Genomic DNA, 27,408 nt, shown 5'->3' on the forward strand with positions numbered 1-27,408 from the left:
CTCCTTTTAAAGTTGATGACAGTCTGGAGTTCTTTCAAAGCTCAACCAAATCATGTAAATTACAGAATTATATTAGACTAAATTACAGAAATTAAAGAGCTAACAGCCTAATGCAAATATCCAGAAATACACAATAGGCAGTTTGCAGAACACTCATTAAAAGCCAAAATTTCCAGTCAGTTTGACAGATTGACTCTAAAATTCAATAACAAACACATAAGATAATACTAACAGAAAAATATATACTTTATAAAAAGTTAAATTATTTTTTGCAGTACTTGGCTCTTAGAAGAAGGTTATGTTTATAGGTTCTATGTTCAGCCTTCAGACCTTCTTAAGCAAAAACAAAGCCATTAGTCTAGGCACATACGCAATTTGTGCCATAAGTCATGATCTTCAAACTCAATCCAAACAGCAATGCTAATAAAAACTAGCTGCAGAAATGCAAAAAGCACTGAGCTGTGCAAATGTAAATGACAAGCTTGCCAATCCATTAAAACTAATGGCCTGCACTGTCCAAGCATCTCTGGTTGAATTCACATGCAAATTTGTATGCAAAATGTTCAAGCACTTTTCAGGACATGATATACCATTAATATCAACTCACACTTTTATTCTTGAGGCAAGATACCTTTATTATATAGCAGAAACACACAATGAAAGCAAATTGATTACCTTCTAGTCTACCATGCTTTCCTAAGACTTCTACCAATGCTACGTACTTTCCAGTGTCAAGAGCAACAGGTGAATTCTTAGGGAAGCTAGAAATTAAAACATTCAAAATTGTATCAACAGAAGTTCACATTTTATTGATTCAGCTTAAAGATTTATTTTTAAAACTACATAACAAAGCAACAGCATTTAGAACTAAAAGTTTTAGTAAGTATTAAAGGAAAAAAAAAAATCTTACAGAGTCTAAAAGGTGCACCATTAAAATATGATTTAAAAATATATCCATACACCTTCCCTCCTCTAAAACTCAATAGTTTTCTTTTAAAGACCCAAATGCTTTGATTAATTGTTCGGTAGGTATTGCAAAAAATGGTATTTCCCAGAAGCATGGGAAGAAAACTGTCTACATAGCTGGGTTAAAACTATATTCTTCTCAATAAAGAATATTAAACTATTTGCCTACAGAAACAAGGTAGAAGCTACTGAAGTTTCTGCTACGTATTTCTTTTTTTTCTGGAAATGTTACAATTAATTCCGTCTCTGTTGTTCCTTTTTCTAAAAACCAAAAATGTCACTTCTTCACAATATTATGCTACAGTTGAGGCAGATCAGTAACATTGTGCTGCTGCAGCTCCCCTAGAAGACTCAATTTTACTTCATAGCTCACTATGGGGATTGTGTGTGAGTGGTAGTGCAGCCAAAAAACAATACACTACTGTTATTTGCGGAATGGCAAATTTCTTGATATTCATAGCTCAAGCATTTCACATAATTTCAAACATTAGCAAGGTGTAATGAGCACCTGCTTGCTAACCTACTGTTAAGCCAAAGCAAATACTTTGAGAGTGCATATAAAAGAGAGAACCTGAAAGTAACACAACTTGTTCTATATTCACTGTAGCATCAGACTGAAAGGAGGCTTTCAAGGAAGAAAGGGAAGAGGCAAATAGAAATATTATCTTTAGGAATTTGCTTTGGGCTAAGTCACACATAGCATGTTTTTAGCTGGGAGCAAATTTTCACAGCCAACATACAAAGCTCTGAAACGAAACATTTAAAGCAGAACGCTTATTGACAGTCTTAAAATAACGTCACTCAAACTCTGCCATTCTAAAGACAATATAGGTGCATCATATTCTAAAATTTCTAGGTGCTTTCTAATACAAAATACAGTTACTTTCCCTACCTTAAATCAAGCAAAACTTCAATTTAGACACTATGTAAGCTTCAAATAAAAACAAAACAGATTCTACAAGCAATTTGTTTTAAATATATAAATATATAATGATTGACCACAAAAGGTAGCTTCTTCTTAGGTTCAGTTATATAAAGCAAATTTTTGTTTCAAAAAAACACACCCTTGACTGTTACAAATGCACATACATTGGCGGGGAAACCTAATTAAAAATGGATGAGGGGGTTAATACTCAACCTACTTAATTCAACAAGGTCTGTGTATCAGCATAAATCTCTGTGACATGTTTCAGTGCCGGTGTACTTACACTTTTTCTTTCAGGTTCATTGCCTCGTCTACATTATCATGTCGACAGCACAAATTTATTAAGGCTGCATAACCACCAACAACCATGTCCGGTTCGTATTTGGCTTTCACTTCAAGGGCTTTTTGCATATTCTAAAAAAGGAACAAAGCAAAGATGTGAACTAGAGGAAAAGTCAAGATGACATTATGATTCTTATATGTTCAGTGTGCAGTTACATGACTGCCTTACTGCTTTTATTAGGATGAGATCACATTTGAAAACACAGTGCTGTAACGCTCTAGCAAATATAAAGAGTGAAAGTTACTCTGCGGAAATTAATTTTTTCTGAAACACCTTTTAGTTTAACTTGAGAGGAGATTTCTAAACAAATCTTATTGCTTTACCCTTATATTTCTATCATTTTTAATGCATGATTTTTTTATTCTTTTTTTTTTTAACTTAGACCAACACCATGATCATGATCAAATCAAATTCTAAAATGGCCTATATCTATTTGAAATTCATAACATTTTTCACCTGATACACTGCCAAACACATAACAAAACTATTTTCTAAAGAATAAGAAGCTACTTAATGATCCTACAGAAAGCTTATTTTTTTATACATTCCTATTCATACATTTGACCAGTTTGAACCTACAATGGTGTTTGCTTTTAGTCTTATTTCATATGCAAAACTGAAGAGACAGACAGCTGAGAATCACTCTTTCTGAACTGTATTCTTAGCAACAGAGAATATTGTGCTATCATTTGCACAACTGCTACTGTTCCTATATATACAGCTTCACAGGCGGGATCATACTGAACAAGAAACAGAATAAAAGTCTGGTGATACCCCACAAATTACAGACACACACTAAATGAATGTAAACTACAGCTGGACGCCTGCCGAATGAAGGCAAGAGACCCTTTATCTCAGAAGAGCTTTCCTCCTGCAGGAAAATGGAATTTGAATCCCTGCATTAACAACCTAGTAATATTTGAATTGCAAATGACTAGTGAATGTATCAGTTGCTTGACAATCTAGATATAAGAGACCGGAGCCATGGCTTGAAAGGACATTTGGCATGTATGATAAACCTATCACAGCTGTTACTATCATTCACTTTGCAGATTATTGTAAACAAACTTCAGCAACCCCAAAACATGCCATTCAAGGTGTTGCTGAAATTAGTTAACCTTTTGATTTAATTGCTTTTTGCACTTATGTTTGATTTATAAGCATCAAACCATGAAACCTCAAGCACTGCACTTGTCTTTGCTTAACTATATCTTCCCATAAGACAGTCATTTATGTCCCTTTAAAAATATAGCTGTGTTTCCAATTATCTCTGTATTGCTTAAGATACCTCTTCTTCACAAAGAGCATGTATGAGTTGTTTCAAGACATCTGTAATAGGCTGATTTTCAGCTTTTTGCTTTTCTAGCTTCATCTCCAAAGCAGACACGTCAGATTTTGCACTCTAAATGGAAGTAAGAGAAAGAATGTCAATTCCAGAAGCACACTTCCCCGAACAACTTGTAGGATCACTTTAACAGAAGACAGACAAAATAATCCTCTTTCACACCGTAAGTTTTTAATAATTTAAGGTGCTTTTATCTGTTTAAGTAGTAAATACTAACTGAAGATTTGCATCAGAATACAGTAAAAAAAGTATTAGGTAGCATATCTGCAAAGGTCAACATTACTACTACTTTCTTATACTCAGTTCTCTGTATTCAGGGAAGTAGAGAATACAAGCTTGTTTCTTCTTACATCTCTACTCTGCACAGATCAGAGATTTAAAGACTTGACACTCTACCATCAGAAGCAGAAGCAGTATGGATTTACGTGGTGCTTGCCACTCAAGTGGATCACTGTAATTTACAAGCATGAATTAAGCCTCACTCCACCACTAAGTAGAACTTTCAAAAAACATTTATCCAACTGGGAAACTGAGGCATATAAGCTCAGCCAACTCCAAGGTCAGGTCTATGTGAAAATGTGGATAGCCTTTACTCCAAAACTGGAAAAAAAACCTCTGAACTTCAAATGAGATTTAAATAATATACTTCCATGATCTGAAAGCTAGTGATTGCATTTCATTTAAAACCCATATCCAAACACTGTTATTACAGTAAGAACAAGCAGAGCTATCTGTGAATTTACTTACTTCTGGAATGCTGTCTGTAGACAGGGATTTTTTATGAGACAGTATCCTTGCATCCTAAAATTCAGCAAGACAAAGATATCACTAATCCCCTCCAAAAAAAGTTCAATCTCTAAGCAAGCATATAATGCTAAAAATCTTCAATTTTATTATATAATTGCAATGATTAGAAAAACCCTCTATTCTGCAGCACTATTACACAGACTTGAAAAAGCACTTCTTAAGGGTATTCCTCAAAAACTTTCACATATGAAATTAACACAGCTTCAACAGTGAAAAAATATGGAAAGGCTAAAAGGCTTACATATCATCAACGCATAGTTATTTATTTTGTAAAGGAGAATAAATTCAGATAGTACAGATACTCTATTCTGTACCTTAGAAGTAATTTATATAGAACCACAGACCTTAATTAATTCAGGAACTTGAGAGGAGTCCAGCAGTCTGCAAATGCCGCTGCAGTAGGTTGTAGGGATAACTACATTCTGTACCAAGAGGTGGGGGAAAAAATTATGAGTTTTCAAACACAACCAAACTGAAATTTGTCTCAAAGAAATTATATTAGACGTAATTCAAGTCTCTAGCTCTTGCATGTCATTGAGAAGTGGTCTGGTTGTACTTAAAAGCAGCAATTTCAAATCTAATAGATACATGTCAGGCAGGACAGGCATTATGTAGCAAAAAATGAAATGGTACCATCTTCTTCAGCTGATGGAAGTATTGTCTCAAACGCTCCTCCTTGGCCTGTACCTCTGAGTCACTCATGCTGTCAATCAAGTGATAAAGAAAATAGCCAACAGCTTCTGTGGAAAAAAAACAAGAGAAAGCATTCCACTAAAATTACTGAGACTGTCATGTTATCAAGATTAATTTATAAGAAATCATTTTGGTGTGAGATGTCACCCTGATGAGAGGCTCTGAAATGGCAACAATGATCACTGAGGCATAGAGATTATGTGGTTTGGAAGCACATATCTAACTGGTGAGTGAAAGGAATATTAATTATTTTCAGACCTAGTGACAGCTTTTCAGTACAGAATCTTACTTCAATCTATTTTTTCCACTACTGTGTGACAGAAGTGGTACTGCCCAAGGCCTTCCCCCCCTTTCCTGTCCGCTACCCCAAATACTTGCCACAAATATTTTGTCATTGCTCAAAAGAAAAAAGATTTCTAACACCTTGCATACTTATTCTATACATTTTACCCATTATGTTTCATTAACAAACTACACTAAATATTGCAATATTAATATAAAAAATATTTTAACCATTAGATCAATGAATACTAAAGAAACTGCATATTAGCCAACGAGAATCAATAAGAAAATCCAGATTAACAGATTTTGGCAAACAGTGCTAAGTTTCTTATATTATGCAAGGGTAAAAATGTATGAGGTTCTGTAGCCAAGAATAGGAAAAGCATACATTATTGTCTTCTCGAGAGATAGCTTTCCCCACACTCCCTTGCCCATCTGGCTGAGACAAGAAGAAAAAAAAACACCTGTTTTTTAAAAACCATAGTATACCAAAAAAGTATACTTATTTCAAAATAGAAGATTTGGCATGTTAAGTACCATTTTAGTCTGCAAAATCAGAAGAGCTAGTAAAGGTAAAACTAGGTTGAAAGACCTAGAGTATTTAAGCACTGATATTGTGTTAATTCTAAATCTCTATTTTGGTCAATACATTTAGAAAAATAAATCATTATCAGCAAGATGTATTTAAAATGCTAAAAAAAATATCTCATGGATCTTGCAAAATATGCTCTGATTATTTGAATCAGGATTTTGCCCAACATGTTTTCAAATTTCACTTTCAAAAAGAAGCAATCAGTGTTTACTGTTGTAATCCCTCAAACCCATCATTACACAGAAGAACGGATTTGTGGATAAGTTACAATCATAGAAATTGAAACTCTACCAGTTGGTCCTGGAGGCGTCAGGCAATAACGTTCATCCTTGTACAACAGTTCTGTTATCTGGTAAGACAGAATAATCGTACATTGCAGCCAAAAGAAGCAAGCAAGGACAAAGAGTGTCTGAAATTCAATTCTCAAAATAATAAAACATTTCTCTGTTAAAGTATTATTCTTTACCACATGACAGTAATTCCCTAAGAAATACAAGTAAAGGTGTTTTTTTCGGTAAATAATAGGTTCTTCTTTAAAGAATACTGCAAACAGAAATGCTTTCTGAAGTGTGGCAGTAAGACACTCTATTCTGTTTATGTATAACTCTACAGAAAGTTATCTATCATAAGACATTGCTTACAGCAAGTATTAACCAGAGTCACTCCTGGAGACAGTAAAATTATGTTCTAGTTTACAGAAAGGCTGAAACTGGCCCATAAAGCTTTTTTAAAATTTATTTTAAAATAAGCAAATACAGAAATAAAATAGAGCAATATGATTTATCATGCTCTGCTAGATTTAATGTAACTAGTGCAGCTGTTGTAAATGAGTACAATTTTGAATGACAATATATGCATCCATAAAAATTAACTGCATTTTACCAAATTTAGCACACATTCCATCAGTCATACAAACTGAAGGAATACACACATTTTGATTCAACAGAGGAAAAAAAACCTTTAGCCAAACCCCCCCAGATCCTATCTGCAAATTCTTTAACCTAAACTACATCACTTTAAAAATCCATTTGACTGTTCTTAAGGAAAACTGGTCTAGTTAAAAACTGATATTTTAAGTATTTCAAGAATTTTGTATTATCTGCCATGATTCTCAAAAGCAATCTGAAGGTTTTAGGGAGATGCATGCCCACTGTCAAAGTGCTGTACTTTAAGCAATGACAGACCCTCAGCTTCAATTGTTAATGAAAATTAATTAACAAAGCCAGAAAATATCAACTGTGGAATGCAATTTGGTATCTAACACGTCTCACTCTACCAACAACTAGTTCACACTACCAACTGTGAACAGTTGAACTACAGCTTTCTTCTGGCCTTTTGCCCATCCTCCTATGACAAATCAACACACAGAAGAACCTACAACTACAATAAAATACAATAAAGCCAAAATAACACAGGTCTTCTGACTCAAATCTCAGAGAATACTAAAAAAGGATGGACTACAGAAGAAACAACACAAACATGGTATTATTTTAATGCTAAATATCTATTTCTGACTCTAGTATTTATTATTTTTAGATTACCAACACACACATTTACTCATATATTTAGTGGAAACAAAATGTATCTTGCTTCTCCTGTGGAAAACAGCACAAGTAACTCTAGACATTACTTCATGTGCAGACTATCATTACTTCAGTCCTCTGACTGTCCTTCAAAATTAATTTCATAATAGGACAATTAAGAGATCCCCCCTTTTTCCTCTCCTTGCCCTCCCTTTTTATTTTTTAATGCAAAAAAAGAAGAATAGAGGCAGAGTACGAAAGCAACCCCTCACCATAATCTTCACACAACAGAAAATAGTAGTAAAACACAAAAACAACAGCACCTCACAAGCTGTACCTGTCTCATACAAATCACTAATCAGTGACTTTTGAAATTAAATTTCCTTTTCAGTCCAAGATTTCCTTGCAAAATCTAAAATATACTGCAAGCCATGTACTAATTTATTAGTCAGCAGGTACAGTACTGAAGAAAAAAGACAAAAAGCACAGTGCATCCCTTCCCAAATTCTGAAACCAGTATTATGACTGAAACTTTTAAATTCTAATTGTGTCTTATTATTTTATAAGTAGTAGTTTGGGGATGGGAATAAAGTTTAAGGAAGGCAGGAAGGGGAATTTAACAATGTACAGCCATAGCAGGCTTTGTTCCAGAAGCTACACTATATATGACCTCAAGCTATAACAACACTGATCTAGAAATCGGAGTAGCGTAAGCTACATTACATGATAACACTACATTTGATTTTTCACCATTACACTTAGCTGTCCAATTTGAAAATTTAATTTCATACAGCTGCATAAAATCTGCCACTGATAAAAGTCTTGGTCAAATTAATGAGGTCTACAATTATAGGGCTCGGAATTCAGGTTTACAGTAATGTATCATAAACATGCAGTGGCTAAAGAACTTGATTTTATTTACATTATTTCTCCACTTACCTTGCTCCAAAGCTGTACATCATTTGAGCTGAAGAGGGCAGCAAAGGATAACAAATTAAAAGCAACAAAACAATTTTACTGCTATATCTTTTATTAAAAAAAACCAAAACAAACAAACAAAGCATTAACACTGAGAATCTTATTTAAATAAAATCAAAATACAATAATTGCCACATATTATTTAAACCACCTTTACAGGGCAAGTATTGTACTTTTTCCTGTATTGTAATAGTCATACTTTCTGCTAAATAACTTTAAATAATGCAGCCACCCAGATCACTAAGGCTACAAAGAATATTTTTTAGTTTTACTTTTAGTTCAATCTTTTAACATGTCCTAATTGTATTTTTTTTATTTTATATTTCATTCTATTTAGTATTTCAAGAAAATAAGCTTCACTCAAGCAAGTCACACTTTACCTAGCTAGCACTCAAGATGAGGAATTTGCTACAGCAAAAATAAAGACTCCTGTGCATTAAAATTAGATTTTTAGTATAGACAGATAACTATGCGCCGCTATAAATGCACTTATACCATGCGAAAAGAAAGTAATCAAATTGCTTACTTAAGGTATAAAGTTTATTATAGAGAGATAAATATATAATACTTTAAAAAAACAGAAAGCAAAACAGAACTTCAGTTTCTCCCCTCATTGAACAGGACATAACTTGGAGATGGAGAGCACTTCTCTGTACATCATCAGTTTATAATGAAAGATCAAATGTTAACCAGTTCACTGTAGTATAAAAAACCTGATGTATTCCTGTAACTTGTAGAACACTAAAATTATTGCTAGAAGATACAACTTTTTGAGATGTCAGTCTGAATAACTGCATAGAAACCTGAAAGCATTCATACAAGTTTAGAATTTTATTTACGAGGTTCAAGCCTATGAAGCATGTATTCTTTTTGTGCTACTGCCACTTGTATTTGAAAATTACCCAAATGCAAGTCCACATAGAGGGGAAATTAAAAAAAAAAGAAAAAAAGCTATCAGTGAGGTTAGTTAAGCTTTCCTGGATGAACTTGCTCCACCACTGACAGCATGACAATGAACTGCAGATATCAAATGCACCAATTTCCTAAAGTACTTGACTCTGAAATACTAATGGTACATCAGGCAGAAAAGAATGGGAATACTTCAAAGCAGTTGCTAGAGAAGAGCAGCTTCAACAGAAATCCATAAACTAGTCTTCCACAGACATTGTTTATACATCCCTGGTGTCCATACCCTGCACTTCTGTATGCTAGTCCTAAACTCTGCTCATTTGATCATTTAAGATCTGCCTTTAATCACAATATTTTGCTACCGTCTTTATAAAAGGTACAAATATTCTTTTCTTCAATCCTATTACACCCTTAAGCTTCATTTTCAGGCTGTTCTAACCATTAAGTTTGAAATAGAGAAAGAAACATGAATTAGCCTGCTTTCAGAAACAGTGAGACTGAAATTTGGGAACAGCCAACCTTGTACCAGCCAACCTTCTGAAGCCAGGTAGCAATGAAGGCAAATAAGAGATTAATATTAAAGAACCAAAAAATCCTTACAGGTGGCAAGGAGAGGGTGGGAACAGTAAGCTGAAACAAACAAACAAGCACCAAAAAAAAACCCCACCCAACTAAAAAAACCCACCAAAACCATACTTAATTGTCTCAGAATTCTGGGCTTTTAAACCAAATGTCCAGTAATTACTGAAATCACTGCAGTAGTAACTGTCCCACAGCTGAGGAGAGCAACACTTTCACTTGACGGAGAGTACAATTCTGTAGCAGTTAGTTTCCACAATACAAGTTGTTAACATTTAGAAGATGCTTTAAATCACATTCTAAACACCTGCACAACTCTCCAGTGGTGGGGGTATTTTATGCTTTCACTGGCTGTGTGTGGAAAACAACAGCATGGCTTCCTTTCCAGTGCAAGCCTTTCTGTAACTGAATATTTAGCTACACTTAGAGAAAATATGTTTCAAAAATCTGTTCCTTTAATTAATACATCTGAAAGAGATGATGCTGGGGCTGACTACTAAAAGGAAAAGTAGAATACCCTTACTGGATCTAAAACATTATTTCACTTATCCCTCAGACATGTAGGTCAGCTAGAGCCTAGTCAACAAAGCCAGTTTTAACACTGGTTTGCTTTTTCTCTTTCTTTTCCCATGGTAGAGCAGAATCAGCTAGACAGAACTTGCGATTTACTAGGATATATTTCTGGTCATATTTACCTGGCATGTTTTACTAATATCCAACCTAAACATAGTTATATCCCATATCCATTAAAATTTTTTAAGAAATTACTTTGTCAAGAAAATCAGCCTTCAGACTGTTAGTCTTAGAAATATTAAGTGATCTCTCTAGTTCCCAGTGGTGTAGGTATGCTGCAAAAAAACCCCTCATCCCCAGTCCTAAATGTCTGACTGGGGCAAATAGTGAATGACAGAATTGCTTGTTAATTCACATACACTTGCATAAGCTTAAGGCAAACCTGCAAGTTAGCAAGGAGCCCTCCTTACCAAATGGCACCATATTGCTGCAATTACAAAGTAATGTAGAATAATACTAGGTGTTAAAAGTGGTAATTTGGGAGTCCAAATGATCCATATTAGTCCAGAGAGCACAGAAAGCTATCAGATGTAGCAGAATATACCTGGCTCCTACTGGTATTTCATCTTTATTAAGCACTCATTTACTTCAATGGTTAATAGTCATAATCTTCAGAGAAATCTATTAACCTAATTGTTTATAAACAAAAAAAGGAATATAAACAAAACCCCAAACATTTACTATAGTGAGAAGTTTATACACTGTTAAATACCAGAGAAAAAAAACAAGAAGACTGAAGTTCTTTTTAATCCACTATACATAATATTTCAAAGGCATGCTTATACATAGAAGAGGCAAAGAAACCAGGGAGAGCAGAAAGGAAAAAAAGGTATTCCTCAGAAATTCTACAGCTGGAACCCTACTTTAAGGTTTCAAACACGGCATGAGGAAGACTGAACAGACTTGTGCTCACTGATGCAAAAAAAGAGAGGGAACTTTGCTATGGAGGAAAAAAACCCCAAATGTTATTCATATAGCAACCTTACCTTCTAAAACCCAAGACGAGGCTGTTTCTAAATTGACGCATATCAATGGGAGGTGTGCTTGCTGAAGACACTGTAAATGAAATAAATGTTTCTAGTCATTGCAAAAAAATCCCTGAACTGCAACAAGTCAGCAGGTCATGTAAATAGGGTGTAATGAGAAAAACTATTTTGTTAGTTTATCAAATGTTGACAAACTTCTGTAAATCAAAATTTCAAGTATCAGAGTATTTGAAACTCTCAGGTCTATCAGCTCTAAATCTTCTCCATTTCAAAAGGCATCAAACCTTATAAAAGAGAGATTTTTCCCTTTTCATTGCCTGTAATATCAATAGTTAATGCGTTAATTTTTTAGACATATTAGTAATAGGAGTATGCATCTGTAAAAAAGTACAAGACCAAAGAAAATACCATGTTCCAAAAAGCAAAACAAAACCCAAACAATTTCAATCAAGAAAACTTAAAATATTAACAAAAAACAATCCACCAGAGGCAAATGGTTTCCTAATTGTTTCAAACCAAGTATCTCCCTTAAAATAGACTTTACAAATTTGCCCTTTTCTTTCTTACATGTTTGTTTCTTCTGGTGTAAATTGCCTGACAGGAAAAAAAAATTCCATCTAAAGTGTTAACCACTGAGTTAAGTTAAACATAAGGGAAAATTGTAGAGATACACAGTTCTAAATGCTGAAAAATGTTGGTATTTACAATACTGGTTGAACATAAAGCAAACAAAAAACTACTTAAAATTACATGTCCCTGAGAGGTCATTCACAGTTATGTCCCATGTCCTCATCTTCACATCATCTCTTGGCTCAAGATGATTTCAGATCCTGCTGCCTTCTGCCTCTAGAATTGCTGTGTCTAATTCCAGCACCATAGTCCACCAAAGAAAAAAATACAGCAGAAGATGCATTTAAGTCCTATATGAAGTTATTATCCTCTGACTTCACTATCACAGTAGAAATAACCTAAAAAAACCTGAATGCAATGGGCCCTTTCAGCAAAGGCTCCAATGATATATGGTAGAAAAGAACTGAAATAAAAACATCAGCTCTGTAGGAACCTGGGAGTTCCTTGCTAAAACCACTCCTTAGTCTAACTCCAGGCATTTAGATAATTGAAAGTTTAAAATGCTGGAACATTTATTTTAGTTTGAAAATCACAGGTAAAGTTGGTTTCAAGAAAGCCTCAACACAAATCCTCCTCCAGTGGTATATTCAACTTTTTCCTCATAAAAAGGCAAGTAGAAAAGCATCTTAGTATGCTCAGCTGCTGCTGACAATTGGCAACCTGGTTTCCTTAGCAACAAACAAGTCTGAGGAAATCAAGAGGCTGACAATGAAGTGGAATGGAATGGCATGATAAAAGGAAAAAGCAGCTCTCATGTACGCTGCCTTGTGTGCCCAGATTCCTCAGCTGATGCTTCGTAGTTTTAATCTTGTCAGTAGTAGAAATCTATATATTATAAGGTATGAGAAGCTGAATCAATACAGCTAGACTGCAACCAGCTTTAATAACCAACCTTTGCCTCCCCTGTCTACACTGATGAGACAATTTTGAACTATTTTCCATACTACATCTTTTTTTTTTTTCCCCTCTTTGTAATACTGCAAAAGAACCAAAGTAAAAAATTTAGCTGTGTAATACCATGCCTTATCATTACACAGGTGCTAATTAGATTTACTAGCATTCACTGCAGCTTGGTAAACTATTTACAGGAGTACCTTCCTTTAAGGCTCCAGTTCAAAAGATATTTTGTCTGTCTCTATGAATTATTAACCCTAGCCTTTGTGAACAGAAATACCACTACAAGATTTAAATTCGACACACAGACAACAGCTTAATGATACACTATGTGAAACCAATTTAATAATAGTAAGACAGAATGTAGCCTACTATATGTGCCTGTATCATACTTTTGATAACATGCATTTACCATATACTAGGCACACAAGTATTTGTGCCTTATAACACATCAAAAGCTGACTGTTTCAGTTAACGAAATTGAGTGTGCAGGGTTGAGAATACTTTTTTGTGTAGGCAAAAAAACCCTTCTTTCACTTTCCACAAGAAACTTCATTGCTTCTAACAAAGAGTTATCCTTTAAAATATTTTTGAAGTAATTTAAGTACTTTTATATTCCATGGTTAATGGGGTTTTTTGTTGCAACAAAAACAAAATTATAACAGAATGTAAGGTGAATCTTAAAGCTTCACTAAATGATAAATGTCCAACATAAAAATTAAATCACTGATGAGTAACTACTAATTTTCTTATTTTCAACACAACAGCTTCCCAAGATCATGGTGTATGTATACCACATTTTTATATACTCATTAAATCAAACAACTGATGACAACTGCAGCAAAGGCTGAAAAGCTTTTCCCTGAACCTTGCACAAATAGAACTGTTTTTTAAAAAAATATTTTTCTGTATCAGATTTAGTGCAAATGTAGGTGTTTTAACTGTTGTCTCAGTACACTAGGCAAACAAAAACTCTTTTGGTTTTAAATTTTGAAAAGAAATATACATTCCTTCTTAACCAAGCAAATCATCCCAAACCACACATTCAGTCAATGACATGTACTAACTTTTGCAAGCATTGAGGATCAAGGGCAGTCTTTGGAGAAAACTCTTAATAAGTGATTAATTCATGCTGGGACAACTTCTTCATCTCATTAGCCCATCAAACTTATAAACATTACTTCCATGGCCAATAGATCAGCAGAGCCCCATCGGGTTAAAATCAGTGCCAATCAGTTCTTTAAAGTTGGTTCTTTCATTAATTCTGCAGTACTTCAAAGCCATACTGTTAGACTAGCATCCTGTCGTAATTGATGCTACAAACAAAAGCAAGCCCTATACCAAAGACTTTAATGTGCAAGGCAAATAGTTTCCTTAAGTAGAAGTGGATCATATTCCCATCACAATTACAGCAAAGCTAGGATTATTAAGTATCTTACACCTTATATATATGGCCAAGTTCAATATTAAAAATAATCTGACCACGATATGTTGTTCAGAATTCAGTTTCACACAGTCTGATATGTCATCATAGAGGACCTCACATAATAAAGCTTTACTCAAAAGCTTTAAACCTTTAAACCTCATATTAATACATGTACATCTCCTAGCCTACTACCAATCAACACTACCACCAAGTACATAGTAACATGCAACATGAAAAATACTTACGTAGAGAAAGAACATTGTTCAGTTTTCCATGTGTTGCTTCATATCTTATTTCTGCTACAGAAAGTCCAATGGTTTCAAACAGGCAGCCATTTTCCTAGAGAAAAAGCAGTCAGTCATTGCAAAGAGAAGACCTTTTGGTACCTTATAATTATAAACACTTCCTTCCCAAAAGGACATTGGCATTCTTGTATTCATAGCTGTTGAAAACATAGAACATGCTTTCCAGAAGTCAACATGGCTAGCCAGGTAAGTTGCTACTGATCAAAAATTACCCAGCTTTTGTATTTAAATCATTTCAAGAGAACAAGTTACCAAAGCCAGAAATATTGAGACAAAAATTACGAATTCTCAGCATGTAAAAAGAAAAAAAAATCAACAGAAGCAACTCCTAATCCCCAGTAAATAAAGGACATCATTCATTGATTTATTTTTCCACTTCAGGAAATAGAAAGTTAGGAAGTCGAGCAAAATATTTCGGCTAGCTCTGAAAGGAGGAAAAAAAAGAAGCAGGAGGAAAACAAGGTAAATAAACCATCAGTGCTACAACTGTTTCAAAAGTAATTCAATATACTGAGCAGGCTTCATCATACGAAGTTCATGTTTAAAGTACTGGGATCTAAAGCTGAGCAACAGTCACTTTTATGAATTCTAAATGCAAACTCACCTTCAGCTGGGCAAGGGCAGTTTCACTATCAGCAAAATTATTAAAAACATAGTCTGTGTATGTTTCTGCATCCAGTTCCACATCCAACTCGTGCATCACTTTGAGGACCCCAAAGATACCTACAAGAGCAAAATCATTTCAGAAAAATGAAAACCTAAGACTCAGCATTTAAAAATAAATGTTGCTTTTCAAAAAAAGGACTTGTCTCCTCACTTTCTCTCCTCAAAATTGCCATGCAAAATCCTGCAGTTTTGTTTTAGGTGTTACTAAAGTTCTTGATTATTAAACTTAAAATAGATTTATTAAACTTCCTATTATGTGCTGTGAAAACATGAAACTCTTGGCTAATTTGAAAATTGCTACTATACAAAGTTATTGTCTAACACAGCTAATATACGACAGTCATGTTTGCAAAACATCTTTTACATCTGTATATCAAAATGTTCATATTACTGTGCATAAAAAAGAAATCTGAAATTTGGTGTAAAGTACAAATGAATTATTCAATAAATAATACATTCTTAGCTTTGTTGCCAGTATTCAAAACTTATTAGCAAGACAAGTTTTCAACATTTGTCTCCAGATTTGCTTAAAACAATGTTTCTGTAAGGAAATAGTTCGATACTCTATCAGAGCATCAAACTGGAAATTCAGAGAAGGGCTGGAGTCTCCCAAGCCCCAGCAAGGCTACATTGTAACTTCTATGGAGTTCAGATCAATTCACACAACTAAACTGTATTACTACTGCAGATATGCATTTGAAGTTAACAGACACTGTATCTTAATAGTTTGGCAACTGGAGTGTAGAGTTTTAGAATATATGTCACACTTTTTAACTGCTCACTCTTCTGATCTGCAGAAATTTCTAAGAGTAACCGTAGCTACCAAACTCTAAACCCCTGTCAAAACCAATACAGGTATTATAATTTTTTGCTGGTCTAAAAATGATTTGTCAGTTGCTGCAGGACACCAGTACCAAACAGCATATGTTTTTTTCAACTTGCATTTCATACTTATTACTTTTAAAATGTAAAGTTTCCCAAAGTCCCTGTCTTTGCCCTGGAGTGCCACCTATGGAAAAGTGACACTTCCATGAATATTTTATGCAGTGCACTATGGTGCAAATAATCAAATGTGAATTCCCTTTGAGCACTTGAAAATACATGCAGGCAAGTCACACTAGATTAAAGTCGCATCATCTGTTCGAGTTTGCCTGAAAGAAAACTCTTTTGGCCCAGAATCTGCAAAAATGTGAATAAAGAATTAATTACAGTAAGTCTTTCTTGATACCTTTCTAATTTTGACAGTTAGTTTCTATTTCATGTTTTCAGCTTCCAGAAAATACACTCAGTCCTCTTATGCTGAAACCTTCTGAAAAATAACTGTGTCTGATTCCCCAAAAAGTAGACCAAGAACTAGATACCATCACGAACGAGGTGTGGTAAACTCAGGAGATTTGGGTTCAAACTTTTATCTAGAACACAGCAGAAAACAGGTTTGTCAAGCATCCCCGTTCCCTAGTAGACATTTGTCACAAAAACATTATATGACTTGGCCAAGTTCCCAAGTAGGAAAGGGCACATATGAGGATCAGAACATGAGCACAACAGTGAGATGCAGATTGAGGAGGAATACTGATACTGCACATAGACAAAACTTTAAAAAAATGCTGCCACAAATTTCTTAATTTCTAAGATAGCTGCTGTACAGTTTTTTGGGGGAGCAGAAGATTAATGAAAACCAACACAGAAACCTATAATTTTGTATCTATTTTCTACCTCACTGGGAGCAGAAGTACTTTATTATCACATAAATATCTTCCACAATACAAAGCAATGAAACATTCCCACTTCAAACAAAATGCTGTAAAATTGTCAAATACATGCATGAAGTAGGATTTGAGCATTATGTGTGCATTTGCTCTTTATACTGGAAAATACCCTAACCTCTTCTCTCTTTCCAAACAAAAGAACAGACTGAAAAACAAAGACACAAAAGTGCAGTCGTGTTTATCTGGAACACTGGTCTCCCAAACTTTTTTGAGAACACATCCCTAGTACAAGTATATTTATTTAGAAATCATATACATGTACTACTGTACTGATACACTATGAACATAATAAAATATACACAACAAGAGAAAGCAAAAAAAGGATTAAATAATTATTTCTTTATTAGCAGTCTGCTCACGACCCAACGGGTTGGCCTTGCACACCCCACTTTGGAGACCACTGATCCAGAGGACTGGGTATGACTAAAACTCACAGTAAAGTCATCTCCCTGATGATCAAAATCAGGTTTTTAAGAACATAAAGGCTGCAGGAGATGAAAACCTAAAAATCAAATAATTGAGTTGAGTGGAAAAAGGACAGAATTAGGGAAGGAAACACAGCCAAACTTCCATTCTCCCTTTTGTCAATGCTGGGAACAACACTCCCAACACCCCAACAGAACAGATTCCAGCCTTGAATCACTATACCTATATCAAGATAGAAGAAATTAATTTCAAGATGGTCATAATATTTTTGTGGTAGAGCAGAGCAACTTGCTGCTTTCAAGAAGTCAAAATTGACACTTGCATTTCAGTCCACCTTTCATTTCTAAGTTTCTCATAGTAAGTCATGCCTTCTTTCTAAAATAGTCCCATCAGAACAGAGATCTTTCTAAGGCAGTTACATAGAGTTCTATATGTTCAAGGGCAGTAAAATTGTGCTTTAAGCAGTTTTCTAAGGAAACAAAAAACAAAACTCGAGTTCAAAAGGTGAGGTCACATGCAGGAAAGCAACATACTACTTAGGATATTTCACATGCACTCAGAATGTTCTTTGCCAGAAAAGTCTATTTAAAAACCAGTACCGCAAGCACTTTGTGAAATCATCACCCTTATTCCGCTCTGGACTTAAGACTGTTATTTCCCTTATTTCCCAAAGTAAAAACTGAATTACCATTCACTAAGCATGCTTTGAGTATAAAACCACAGTTTAGTAGAAAATACAAGTGAAATACACAACTGACTTTTTAAAACTGTCTTTAAAAATAATGTGATTATACAAAGGTGATGAGGAGCTATAAAACATTCAGTAACAACTATAAGTCAAACGTTTCTGCTTATTTATACTAGGCTCTCCTGTTTTTTGTGTAATCTGATACATGATGGATCTCAGTACCAATAACAGTTTCAGATCCACTGCATACTCATTTTTTAAACCCTGCAAGCACTTTCCATTCCTAAAAGCCTAAAAGTGTTTACTTAGACAAATAGTATGGAAAAATTCATTATCAACTTATATAACAGACGTGCATTAAAGCAAGAATACCCCATCCGAAATTATCTACCTGTGTAAAATGACTGAACTGTTTGCCATTTCAGAGTGGTTGAGTTATCTACGGTATATTTATTATAAAATGGCCTTGCTTAGCTTCATTCCTCTTAGCCACCACTTCACTGCTACTTTTATTTTAAACTTAATTCTGTAATAGAGAAGCTGGGGAATTTCCTTTGATAGCCAGTGTCAGCTTTTGTTACAATAAACGTTAGATGAAAGTATAATTAAACACGGCTACTAGTTATGTAATTGTTTAGGTCACACTTATACATACTCATTCAGACATCTGTACCCTGCAGTTATAGATAGGTTGTTGCTTACATTGTGTTCTTTAATGATTATTTAGTCCACTGTCTATATTCCATCACATTTTTAATAGTTTTTCCTCAAAGTTTTTTCCACTTTCAGTATTACCTATACTGAGATGCAAAATTAAACACATTACACCAAGCATCACAACTTTGTAGAGAAAGGAATTATTACCTTTTGTTTGGTATATGGAGATGTGATACAGTGTCCATCTATACTTCAGTTCAAACAGCTCTCTTATTTTTTGCTACTAGAAAACACCACTCTTTTCATTGACTACCTGCTGTCACCTTTAGGTTCTCACTGCAGCATTATTTTTTGCCCTATTATTTCTATGAAACAATTTCAGGGTGGGTTAGGTTTTTTCCCACTATTTACTTTCTTTCAAGCCTACTGGTTCTATTTTTACAAAGCGGATCACGTTTATTCATTTTTTTATTATTAAATTTTAAAAAAAAATATCTGAGCTTACACATGGGAGAGAACAAGACAACTTGTTTCACTGCAGCAAGAGTAATTTGACTGATTCTTCACTCCAGAAGAAATTGCTTAGATATCTTCTTATGCATTTTAAGAATTTCAAAATCACTGTCTCTCGTAGGTATGCACAGAGTGGTAATGTTCCCATTTGACAATTCAAAATCAGAGACTAAATACCAGGTTACAAAAACGTGTTTGCCAATCTACAGTACTATCAGCCATATAGAACTTTATGTATTTGATGCCTTTGCAGATAGAAATTGCTAAGTCAGAACTGAGGGTTCCTTCATCAGTTTTTTCTCAGTTTGCTCCCATGACTTCCAGCAGGAACTACTATCCCATGCATAGCTGATGTCTACAGTAGGAGTCCAAATCAATCAAGAGAGACATGAAAACTCCTGAAGGTCAGATACTGCTTCAGTTTGGGGACCTAAGTCTAAATCTAAAAATACTTTCAACACCTCTCCTCTAATTGTGTTAGTGAGGTGAAATTTTCCTTGGATTAACAGAATGCACATTTTTTCAGTAGGCACCATTCACATAGAGAAGTATCACACCACTTTCAATTTACTTATTTTTGGCAACACTGTACTTCAAGTAAGTCACAAAGGACCCAACTAAAACAATGTTGCCAGACTTCAAAAATACCATAGAACTTTCAAGCACTTGAAAACCTGGGAGAATATAAACTAGGGAAGTAGTCTAGCAGGAACAGAGCCTAAGGAGTTAATAAAAACTGAATATTGTTTTCACAAAGGATTTTTGAAAAAGACTTGAGACATTTTTATAGCCAGAAACAATTAGGGAATACTTGTTTCAGCATTTCTTCCAAACTGGAATGTGACTGTATATTTAAGATAAAATTGCGATATGAAGAGTCTGCTAAAAGCACTTTTTTTTTGTTTGTGCATTTTGTTTGTCACCCAGTGTCACACTAACAACTCTGCATCTCATTCTAAAGCACATTATACTGTGAGATAAGATGAAAAAGACAGTTTTTTGTTTCCCCAAGGGGGAAGTACTTCTGTTAAAAGCATCTTTTTACAATACCATTCTTTCTGAATTACCAATAACGCAAACCAAAGAACTAGATACTGTACTCTAAAATTTAATATTTGTTCAATTCTTATTCATATCCTGTAGACATCCCCATGTGTAACAGGGGAAAGTATGCTAAATGCTTAAGCCTACTTAAGAATCCCACAGATTGAGCACTTCTGTCCTTCAATCAGTATGCTGTCAGGTCAGGCTCACACATTCAGCAATGTAAGTTCTCCAACAGTTTTTATTATTGCAACGAAGTTTGGCTTATTAGGTAGACAATATGAAGTTGGCATGAAAAAAGGACTGGATTTACAGTCCAAGACAGCGATTAAAACATAACCTTACTTGTAAATTCTTCTCTCAGATTTCAGTTCCTTAAGAGTAAACTGTAAAAGGTAATGAGCAGAACAAAACCAAAAAGAACCAGCGGAAGCCAGAAAAAATGTGAAGAACTAAAAAGATAAACACTCTCACACATCTTTGCTGCAAAGGCTGATTTTAAATTTGTAGAACTGTGTCATAAGTAAGAAAGGAGGCTTTGTAAAAAAGTCTCTTTGAAGGAAAAATATTGCAACAAAAACATGCAGTAAGGTCTTTTGTTTACCTTCAAGAGTCTGCTGAATCTCATAGCAATGTTTTAATAAGGATTTGTGTACTAGGTTTGCAATAGAGCTAGAGAAGCTTTCATCAGATAACCAACCTTTAAGATTCTTCTCTTTCTGGTACCCAACTAGCAGTGGCCAGCAATAATGAGGTCTGAGTGGCAAGCCTTCCTCTTTCATCATCTTCATCACATCAATGGCCAAGGCTGAAAACATTCACAAGATAATTAAGCAATGACCAAGTACTTTAAATAAGCAGACGTAAAGTAACTAAACAAGCTCAGTACCTGATCTGTTGGTCTCCAAAGCACAACGCAAAACAAACGGTAATGGTGCAGAGTGCATTTTTGTTTCTTTTAACTCAGTACAAAACTGCTTCAGCTTGTTCACAGGCTGCAAAGAATTTAAAAAATTGAATATATTTTCCAATTTCTAAAATTGTTAAGAATCTCAGATTCTTCTAGTGTTTAGGAAATGGGTATTACACATGCCGAATGTTATGCCTTTCTAAATTTCAATTTACTATTCCAATCAATATAAAATATTAAAATCCTTCTTTCATTCTTTAATAATCATGCAAAAAAACACACAACCTTCTGTACCTTCACATTAAACTAAAAAATTTACTGTTACTCATATATTAAGAAAAAAGTATGACTATTCTGCATACCAGATCTCTGTTTACACAATGTTGCAAAAAAAAGCTACCCTGGTCCACATTGTCACGTGATACATGATTAAAAGACTTCAAAATATGGAAACTTATGTCTTCAAAGCCATGAGTTATCAGAGTCAAACACAGGTTCATTGCATCTAGCAAATAAAAAACAAAGAACAACAAAATTAAAAAAAGGGCATATAACTATCTTCCCATTAAAATTAGCTAAAACTAAGAAAACCAATTTTTTTCAAGTATCATTAGCATTAAACATTACTAACCAATCAAACTTGAGACTACATTTTTCAAAATTACTTATCAATGAGATTCATTTTTTCCATTAAAAAGACTATGCCAAAAATCACAGAAGCATCACCACAGCAGCATGACAGGATACTAAAACAGAGAAACACATCAAAAAGAAAAAACAAAGTATAATTAACAGCTATCAATCAGATTATGCATGCTAGGATCCAAAAGTGAATTTAACTGTAGATAAAGTGATATATTCAGTGTTTAGTCTCTCTTTTCATGATATTCACAATGAGCTGTCACAACAGGAATTCCAAGTGTTGTTTGAAGAAAGGACTCCACACATACTGCCTTCCTTTAAAATCTTAATAAATTTTAGATGTTAAATAAATAGATTAATTTGTGTACACAACTTAGTAGATTGTTTGTTTGGTTTTTTTTTTATTAAAATTTTATCTAAAGCAGCACAAATTAATCCACAAACCAATGGCAAAAATATTGTTTTCCCTAAATATTCAAGAGAAAAGTACAAAAATTACCTGGTCTTGGCTACAATAGTTATTGTTGCGAAAAAAGAATGAAAATGCTTTCCCTCTCCATTCTAAGTACCAAAACACTGCTGTAATAACAAAGGACATACCTGGAATTAATTCCCTTTCAAATCTTATGCGTTCTTTAATATCTTCAATATGCTGAGGATATCCAGCCTTAGCAAGGCTAAAAATCACCTGCATCAAAATCCTATCCATAAGGTACCCTTCAGTCTTCTCAACCTCTTCTAGAGTCTGTAAGCCAGAATAAATTTAATAAACTCCAGTGACAGAAACATAATACATTAAAATAAAATAATACTAACAAAATACCCCACAAAAAACCTCAAAAAGCTAGGGGTTTTTTTCCCTCTTTTAAAACCATGGGTTTAGATACAGGGAATATGGTAGAGAATACCAAAGCTCTATGGAGTGGGACTCAAACACCTTTAGACTGGAAAAATAAAGAGACACAGATAAAAGGGATATATTAGATATCTTTAATATCTAATATATGAAAACAGATGTGTTCCCATTGGGAGCTTACATTCAAAATAAATTGTTTTGAAAAAGGGAGAATGATTTATCAATTTTTTCTTAGTGTTTGGAAGAAGGCTGGTTGATTAATATTTGATTAAGTACTAAGTCTCAGAACAATATTATTTCCCATATCCTCTTCCTTGATTTGGTCTTCTCCATCTGATACTATTTATTAAACTCAACTTTTATTTTCTCATTCCTTTCTGAATACTTTGATTTAAAAAAGAGGAAGAAAGAATACTTGGGAAAAAAAAAAAATCAGCTGCTGTAAGGCAGCACTATTTATCCACACTTCATGAACACCTAAGCTGCTGGTATGAGGTCTCAAAAAAAATTCAGTTTTACTGTGGTTTCAATGGGAGCCAACGAATGGCTTCATGGGAGCAGAATAATCACAGTTTACTGCTTCTTTTTATAAATAAATACATAAGCACCTTATGTGCACTATTTGTCTTTTTTTAAAAAGTCTGAATGATTAAATCACTCAGTGACAAACACAGCTTCTCAGAGTGAAAGGGAAGTATCAAAAGACAAGTATTTTTCACAAATTCATTTCATAAAGTATGAGACTGCTTTCAGTTAACCAGCTATTCTGATGCAAAAAAAAAAAAATGTTTAATTGCTGTGGACTAGGTGAAAACAAGCAATACAACTCAGCATTATTACACTCCTGCATGGATAGAAAGCATTCCAAAACTAAATTGAACAAAAGATCAAAAAAGTTTTATTTAAACTCAAACTTGCAATACCTTTTTGATGCTGTCAGCATCTCCCTTTTCAGCATAGACATTCAGCAGCGATAAATAGGTGTCTGGTCCTGGTTCAACACCAGCCATCCTCATCACTGAGAGGATATTTTCTGCACTCTTGATATCTCTGAAAGAATTCAAAATAAAGACCTTAATAGATTTAATCATAATAATGTTTATTGTGACTTCCACATTTCCTCATTAATTGGAATTGGAAACAAAGACTGTAACAAGCACAGGGAAAGTTATTTTAAGTAAGTAAATCCTAAAAGGTGAAAACGCAAATCTTTTAGTTATTGTATAAAACTTAGAATACTCTGTCAGCTTTAACAATTGAAAAAGTTCAAAACTAAGCTCATCAAAATTGTTCTTTAAACAGTACAAAAGTAATTTATCTTGAAATTCAGGAATTTCAGAAACAAGAAAAATCTAATTCCTCTGTTTTACTTCAAGCCCTGTTTTACTTCAAAAATTGTCTAAAAAAGACAGTCTTCTACATATTATTATTTAAAACCATCACATTGTTCTGCAGCATGCAATTTTTCCATATAGTATCACTTTATATTGTAGTAAAACTAGAATAAAACAAAAGAAACAGGTATTACATTACCCTGATCTTGCATGACCTTTCACAAGGCTACTGAATACCGCCTCAGTGATTGGGAGATCTTTACTCTTCATAAATCCAAGAATCTTACTGCAAAATACAATACAATTAATTGTTAGATTTTTTTTTTCCTTTGCAAAGATAAACTACTGAGCTATTGCTGCTCTGCTGGACAAGCAAGGATCAAACAAAGCCAAATCCTCATGTCACTGACCCATTAAATGTGGTCATCTTCATTTTTTTTCAGATTAATTGTATTTGTCACTTTGAAACGTAGACAAACGTTGGGGAAAGAGGACTGGGTTCTTCTATTTTTATCTTCCTTCTACGTATTTCTCATGCCCAGCCACCACACTGTTGCAACTTAACCTTTCTAAAATTAAAACATTAGATACCCAGCTAGGCCTCCACAACAATGACAATAAAAATTAGAAATACTACTTTTTGCTCCTTAGCCCACTTTATTCTCAAATGTCTTTCCCAGTAGCCTTTTCCTTACACTGGCTGTAAGCCTTCATAACCTCCTATGTTTTCATACTGGTTCTAGAAATTACAAAAGATGTTATTTTCCGAGCAACTTTAATTCAATTTGATTTGAAAACACTGGTCTATCATTTATTTTTATTTTGCTTGTGGAAGTTCCAGCTGTCTCTAAAAAACTGCTCTTCAGTGCTTGGTTAAAATATACTTAAACCTTCTCTTTGCTTTGCTCAATTTTTAACAATTACACTGAAGTGAGTTTTAACATTAATGGTAGGGAACGTGAGAAACAGATTTTGTGGAAACCCCTTTAAAAATAAATGCAAAAGAATACCTTGCTCCTTCAATGTCACCCTCATTGCAATAAGCACCAATCAACCTTTGGTATGTAACCTAGAGAAAACAAGAAGGGGAAGGTAATGATTTCCATCCAATAAATGGATACTACTATTAAGAATGAAGATGCCATAAAAAGGTAACATACTCGATTGGGCTGCACATTAGCTTCCTCCATTCTGGCCAAGAATTCCGTCGGAGAAAATTTATGCTCATTCTGAAGGTAGACTTTGAGTAAAGCATTAAAATGGCTTGTATCATACACAGCACCTAAGGAAAAATTTCAACCGGTCAGTGAATGCAGGTTCTCTAAAATCAACATAATTTATAGCTTTCTCTGGTAATTAATTTCATATCCTCTTTTCTTCTGTATGAACTTCATGTATCATCAGACTACTTCATTTTATCCACGTTTGAAATATCAGACATTTATTTAACAGCACACATTTGATTATAAAAGACTAAAACATAACAAGAGTACACTAACATCAATGCCTGTGTGCATGCTATTCCACCATCTCTACAGCTGTATTTGTTTTACGGATACAGCACTATTACTATCAAGAAGCAGTTCACCTATGCAACATCTATAGATAAATGAATGGCTTAAAAGAAAAAATATAATCTGATAAAATAGTTGGTAGCACTATGAATACTCAGCCCACAAGAGATCCAGATAACATCTAACAGAAAAGTAAAATACATTTTTACAACAATCAAACTCAAGCACAAGTCCAATTTAAGCATCTTACACACACACAAAAATAATCTTTAGACTTATTAACACCCCTAGATGTCAGTATAACTCCCAAAATAGAAGACAGGTGTCTCACCTGAATAATAAAATCTAGTGTTTATTTGGTATTGAGTATTTGCTGTTATAATCTAACACTTAAACACTACTAAAATATATTCAGTCTCTGATTACAAAGGAAGTAACTAAAACACATAGCAAAACCAACCTACCTAGTTCTTTCATCTTGTCCCATATCATATGGGCTAGTTCTGTTCTTTCAGGTGACAATACCTCTGGTAAAAGAGCACCACAACTTCGCAACAAAAGCAAGGTCTGGTTACTCCCTGGACACCCTGCAAGTTGAACACAAGCATAATATTTCTTTACAAATAATTATGCATTTCGTATTAGAAAAAAATATTCCAGACAGACCCAGTGAAGTATTTAAGGATATTTACTGAATAGAATCTTATACGTATAAGTTTGCAGATTTTTACTGAACAGTAGACTCAAATTATTAAACAATGACACTATTATGCCTTATCATGAGAAAGATTCACGATAAAATGTGCCATTTAGTACAATAAAACACTAAACTTGGATGATCTAGTACTTTAATTTTCCCAATCCAAGATCCACAGATAATTTCATCCTAACAGGGATATTACTTTCTGGTAAATTTCTAAAATTACAAAATACTTCACATCAAATCCAGGCAACTAGCAACAAGACAAGAGGGCATAGCCTCAAGCTGCTCCAGGGGAGGTTTAGGTTGGATATTAGGAAGTACTTCCTCACGGATAGGGTGATTAGACATTGAAATGGACTTCCCAGGAAAGTAGTGGAGGAACCATCCCTGCATGTGTTCAAGGATAGGCTGGATGTGGCACTTAGGGTCTAGCCGATGTGGTGCTGTTAGGTCACAGGCTGGACCTGATGATCTTAAAGGTCTTTTTCAGCCTTGGTGATTCTGTGATTCCATATTACTCCAAAACTGATATTCAGAGACACTGCACATTTAAATTTTTATTTCCACTTGTGCCTTTGGTCAATATAAAATAAATAATTTACAGCTAGAGAATCATGAAAGAAAGCTGTAAGAATGTCTACCTTCTCTGACTTCTGCACTAGTCCCAGGATGTCAAAAAAGTAACTACAAGCTCATCTGTCTTTCTTGGATTTCACTACTACTCTTAAGGCAAAGTAAGGCAGAGCTGCAGAATCTATCACAGATGACCCGATAAGAGGGAGACAATTTTTTTTTCAATCTTTATATGCAAACCCAGTAATCAAAAATAAAAGGGAGTTCCTTCAGAAAGCAGCATACTATAAAGAAAAATAAACCAATGTTACCTTTCTTATCACAGAGAAAGGTATATTTCAGAAGTAATTTCCCCTA

The 27,408-nt window shown here is 34.2% G+C and overlaps 1 protein-coding gene across 2 annotated transcripts in view; it reads right to left on the reverse strand.

Annotated features, from left to right (window-relative positions):
* The window catches only part of LRPPRC (leucine rich pentatricopeptide repeat containing), a 90,680-nt gene that overhangs the window by 50,465 nt on the left and 12,807 nt on the right, over positions 1-27,408 (reverse strand). For both annotated transcript variants that reach the window (XM_051615611.1, XM_051615610.1), the window contains exons 3-22: positions 26,240-26,362; positions 25,422-25,543; positions 25,272-25,330; positions 24,461-24,547; positions 23,851-23,977; positions 22,672-22,816; positions 21,792-21,934; positions 21,409-21,514; positions 21,220-21,327; positions 15,361-15,479; positions 14,697-14,790; positions 11,502-11,571; positions 8,416-8,443; positions 6,245-6,302; positions 5,020-5,126; positions 4,731-4,808; positions 4,327-4,380; positions 3,523-3,636; positions 2,175-2,305; positions 676-761 (exon numbers count right to left, since the gene is read on the reverse strand). In XM_051615611.1, the coding sequence (XP_051471571.1) occupies positions 676-761; positions 2,175-2,305; positions 3,523-3,636; positions 4,327-4,380; positions 4,731-4,808; positions 5,020-5,126; positions 6,245-6,302; positions 8,416-8,443; positions 11,502-11,571; positions 14,697-14,790; positions 15,361-15,479; positions 21,220-21,327; positions 21,409-21,514; positions 21,792-21,934; positions 22,672-22,816; positions 23,851-23,977; positions 24,461-24,547; positions 25,272-25,330; positions 25,422-25,543; positions 26,240-26,362 (1,959 nt within the window). The remainder of the gene's footprint in view (positions 1-675; positions 762-2,174; positions 2,306-3,522; positions 3,637-4,326; positions 4,381-4,730; positions 4,809-5,019; positions 5,127-6,244; positions 6,303-8,415; positions 8,444-11,501; positions 11,572-14,696; positions 14,791-15,360; positions 15,480-21,219; positions 21,328-21,408; positions 21,515-21,791; positions 21,935-22,671; positions 22,817-23,850; positions 23,978-24,460; positions 24,548-25,271; positions 25,331-25,421; positions 25,544-26,239; positions 26,363-27,408) is intronic.

Source organism: Apus apus, chromosome 3 (assembly GCF_020740795.1).
Source record: "Apus apus isolate bApuApu2 chromosome 3, bApuApu2.pri.cur, whole genome shotgun sequence".
NCBI classification, from domain to species: domain Eukaryota; kingdom Metazoa; phylum Chordata; class Aves; order Apodiformes; family Apodidae; genus Apus; species Apus apus.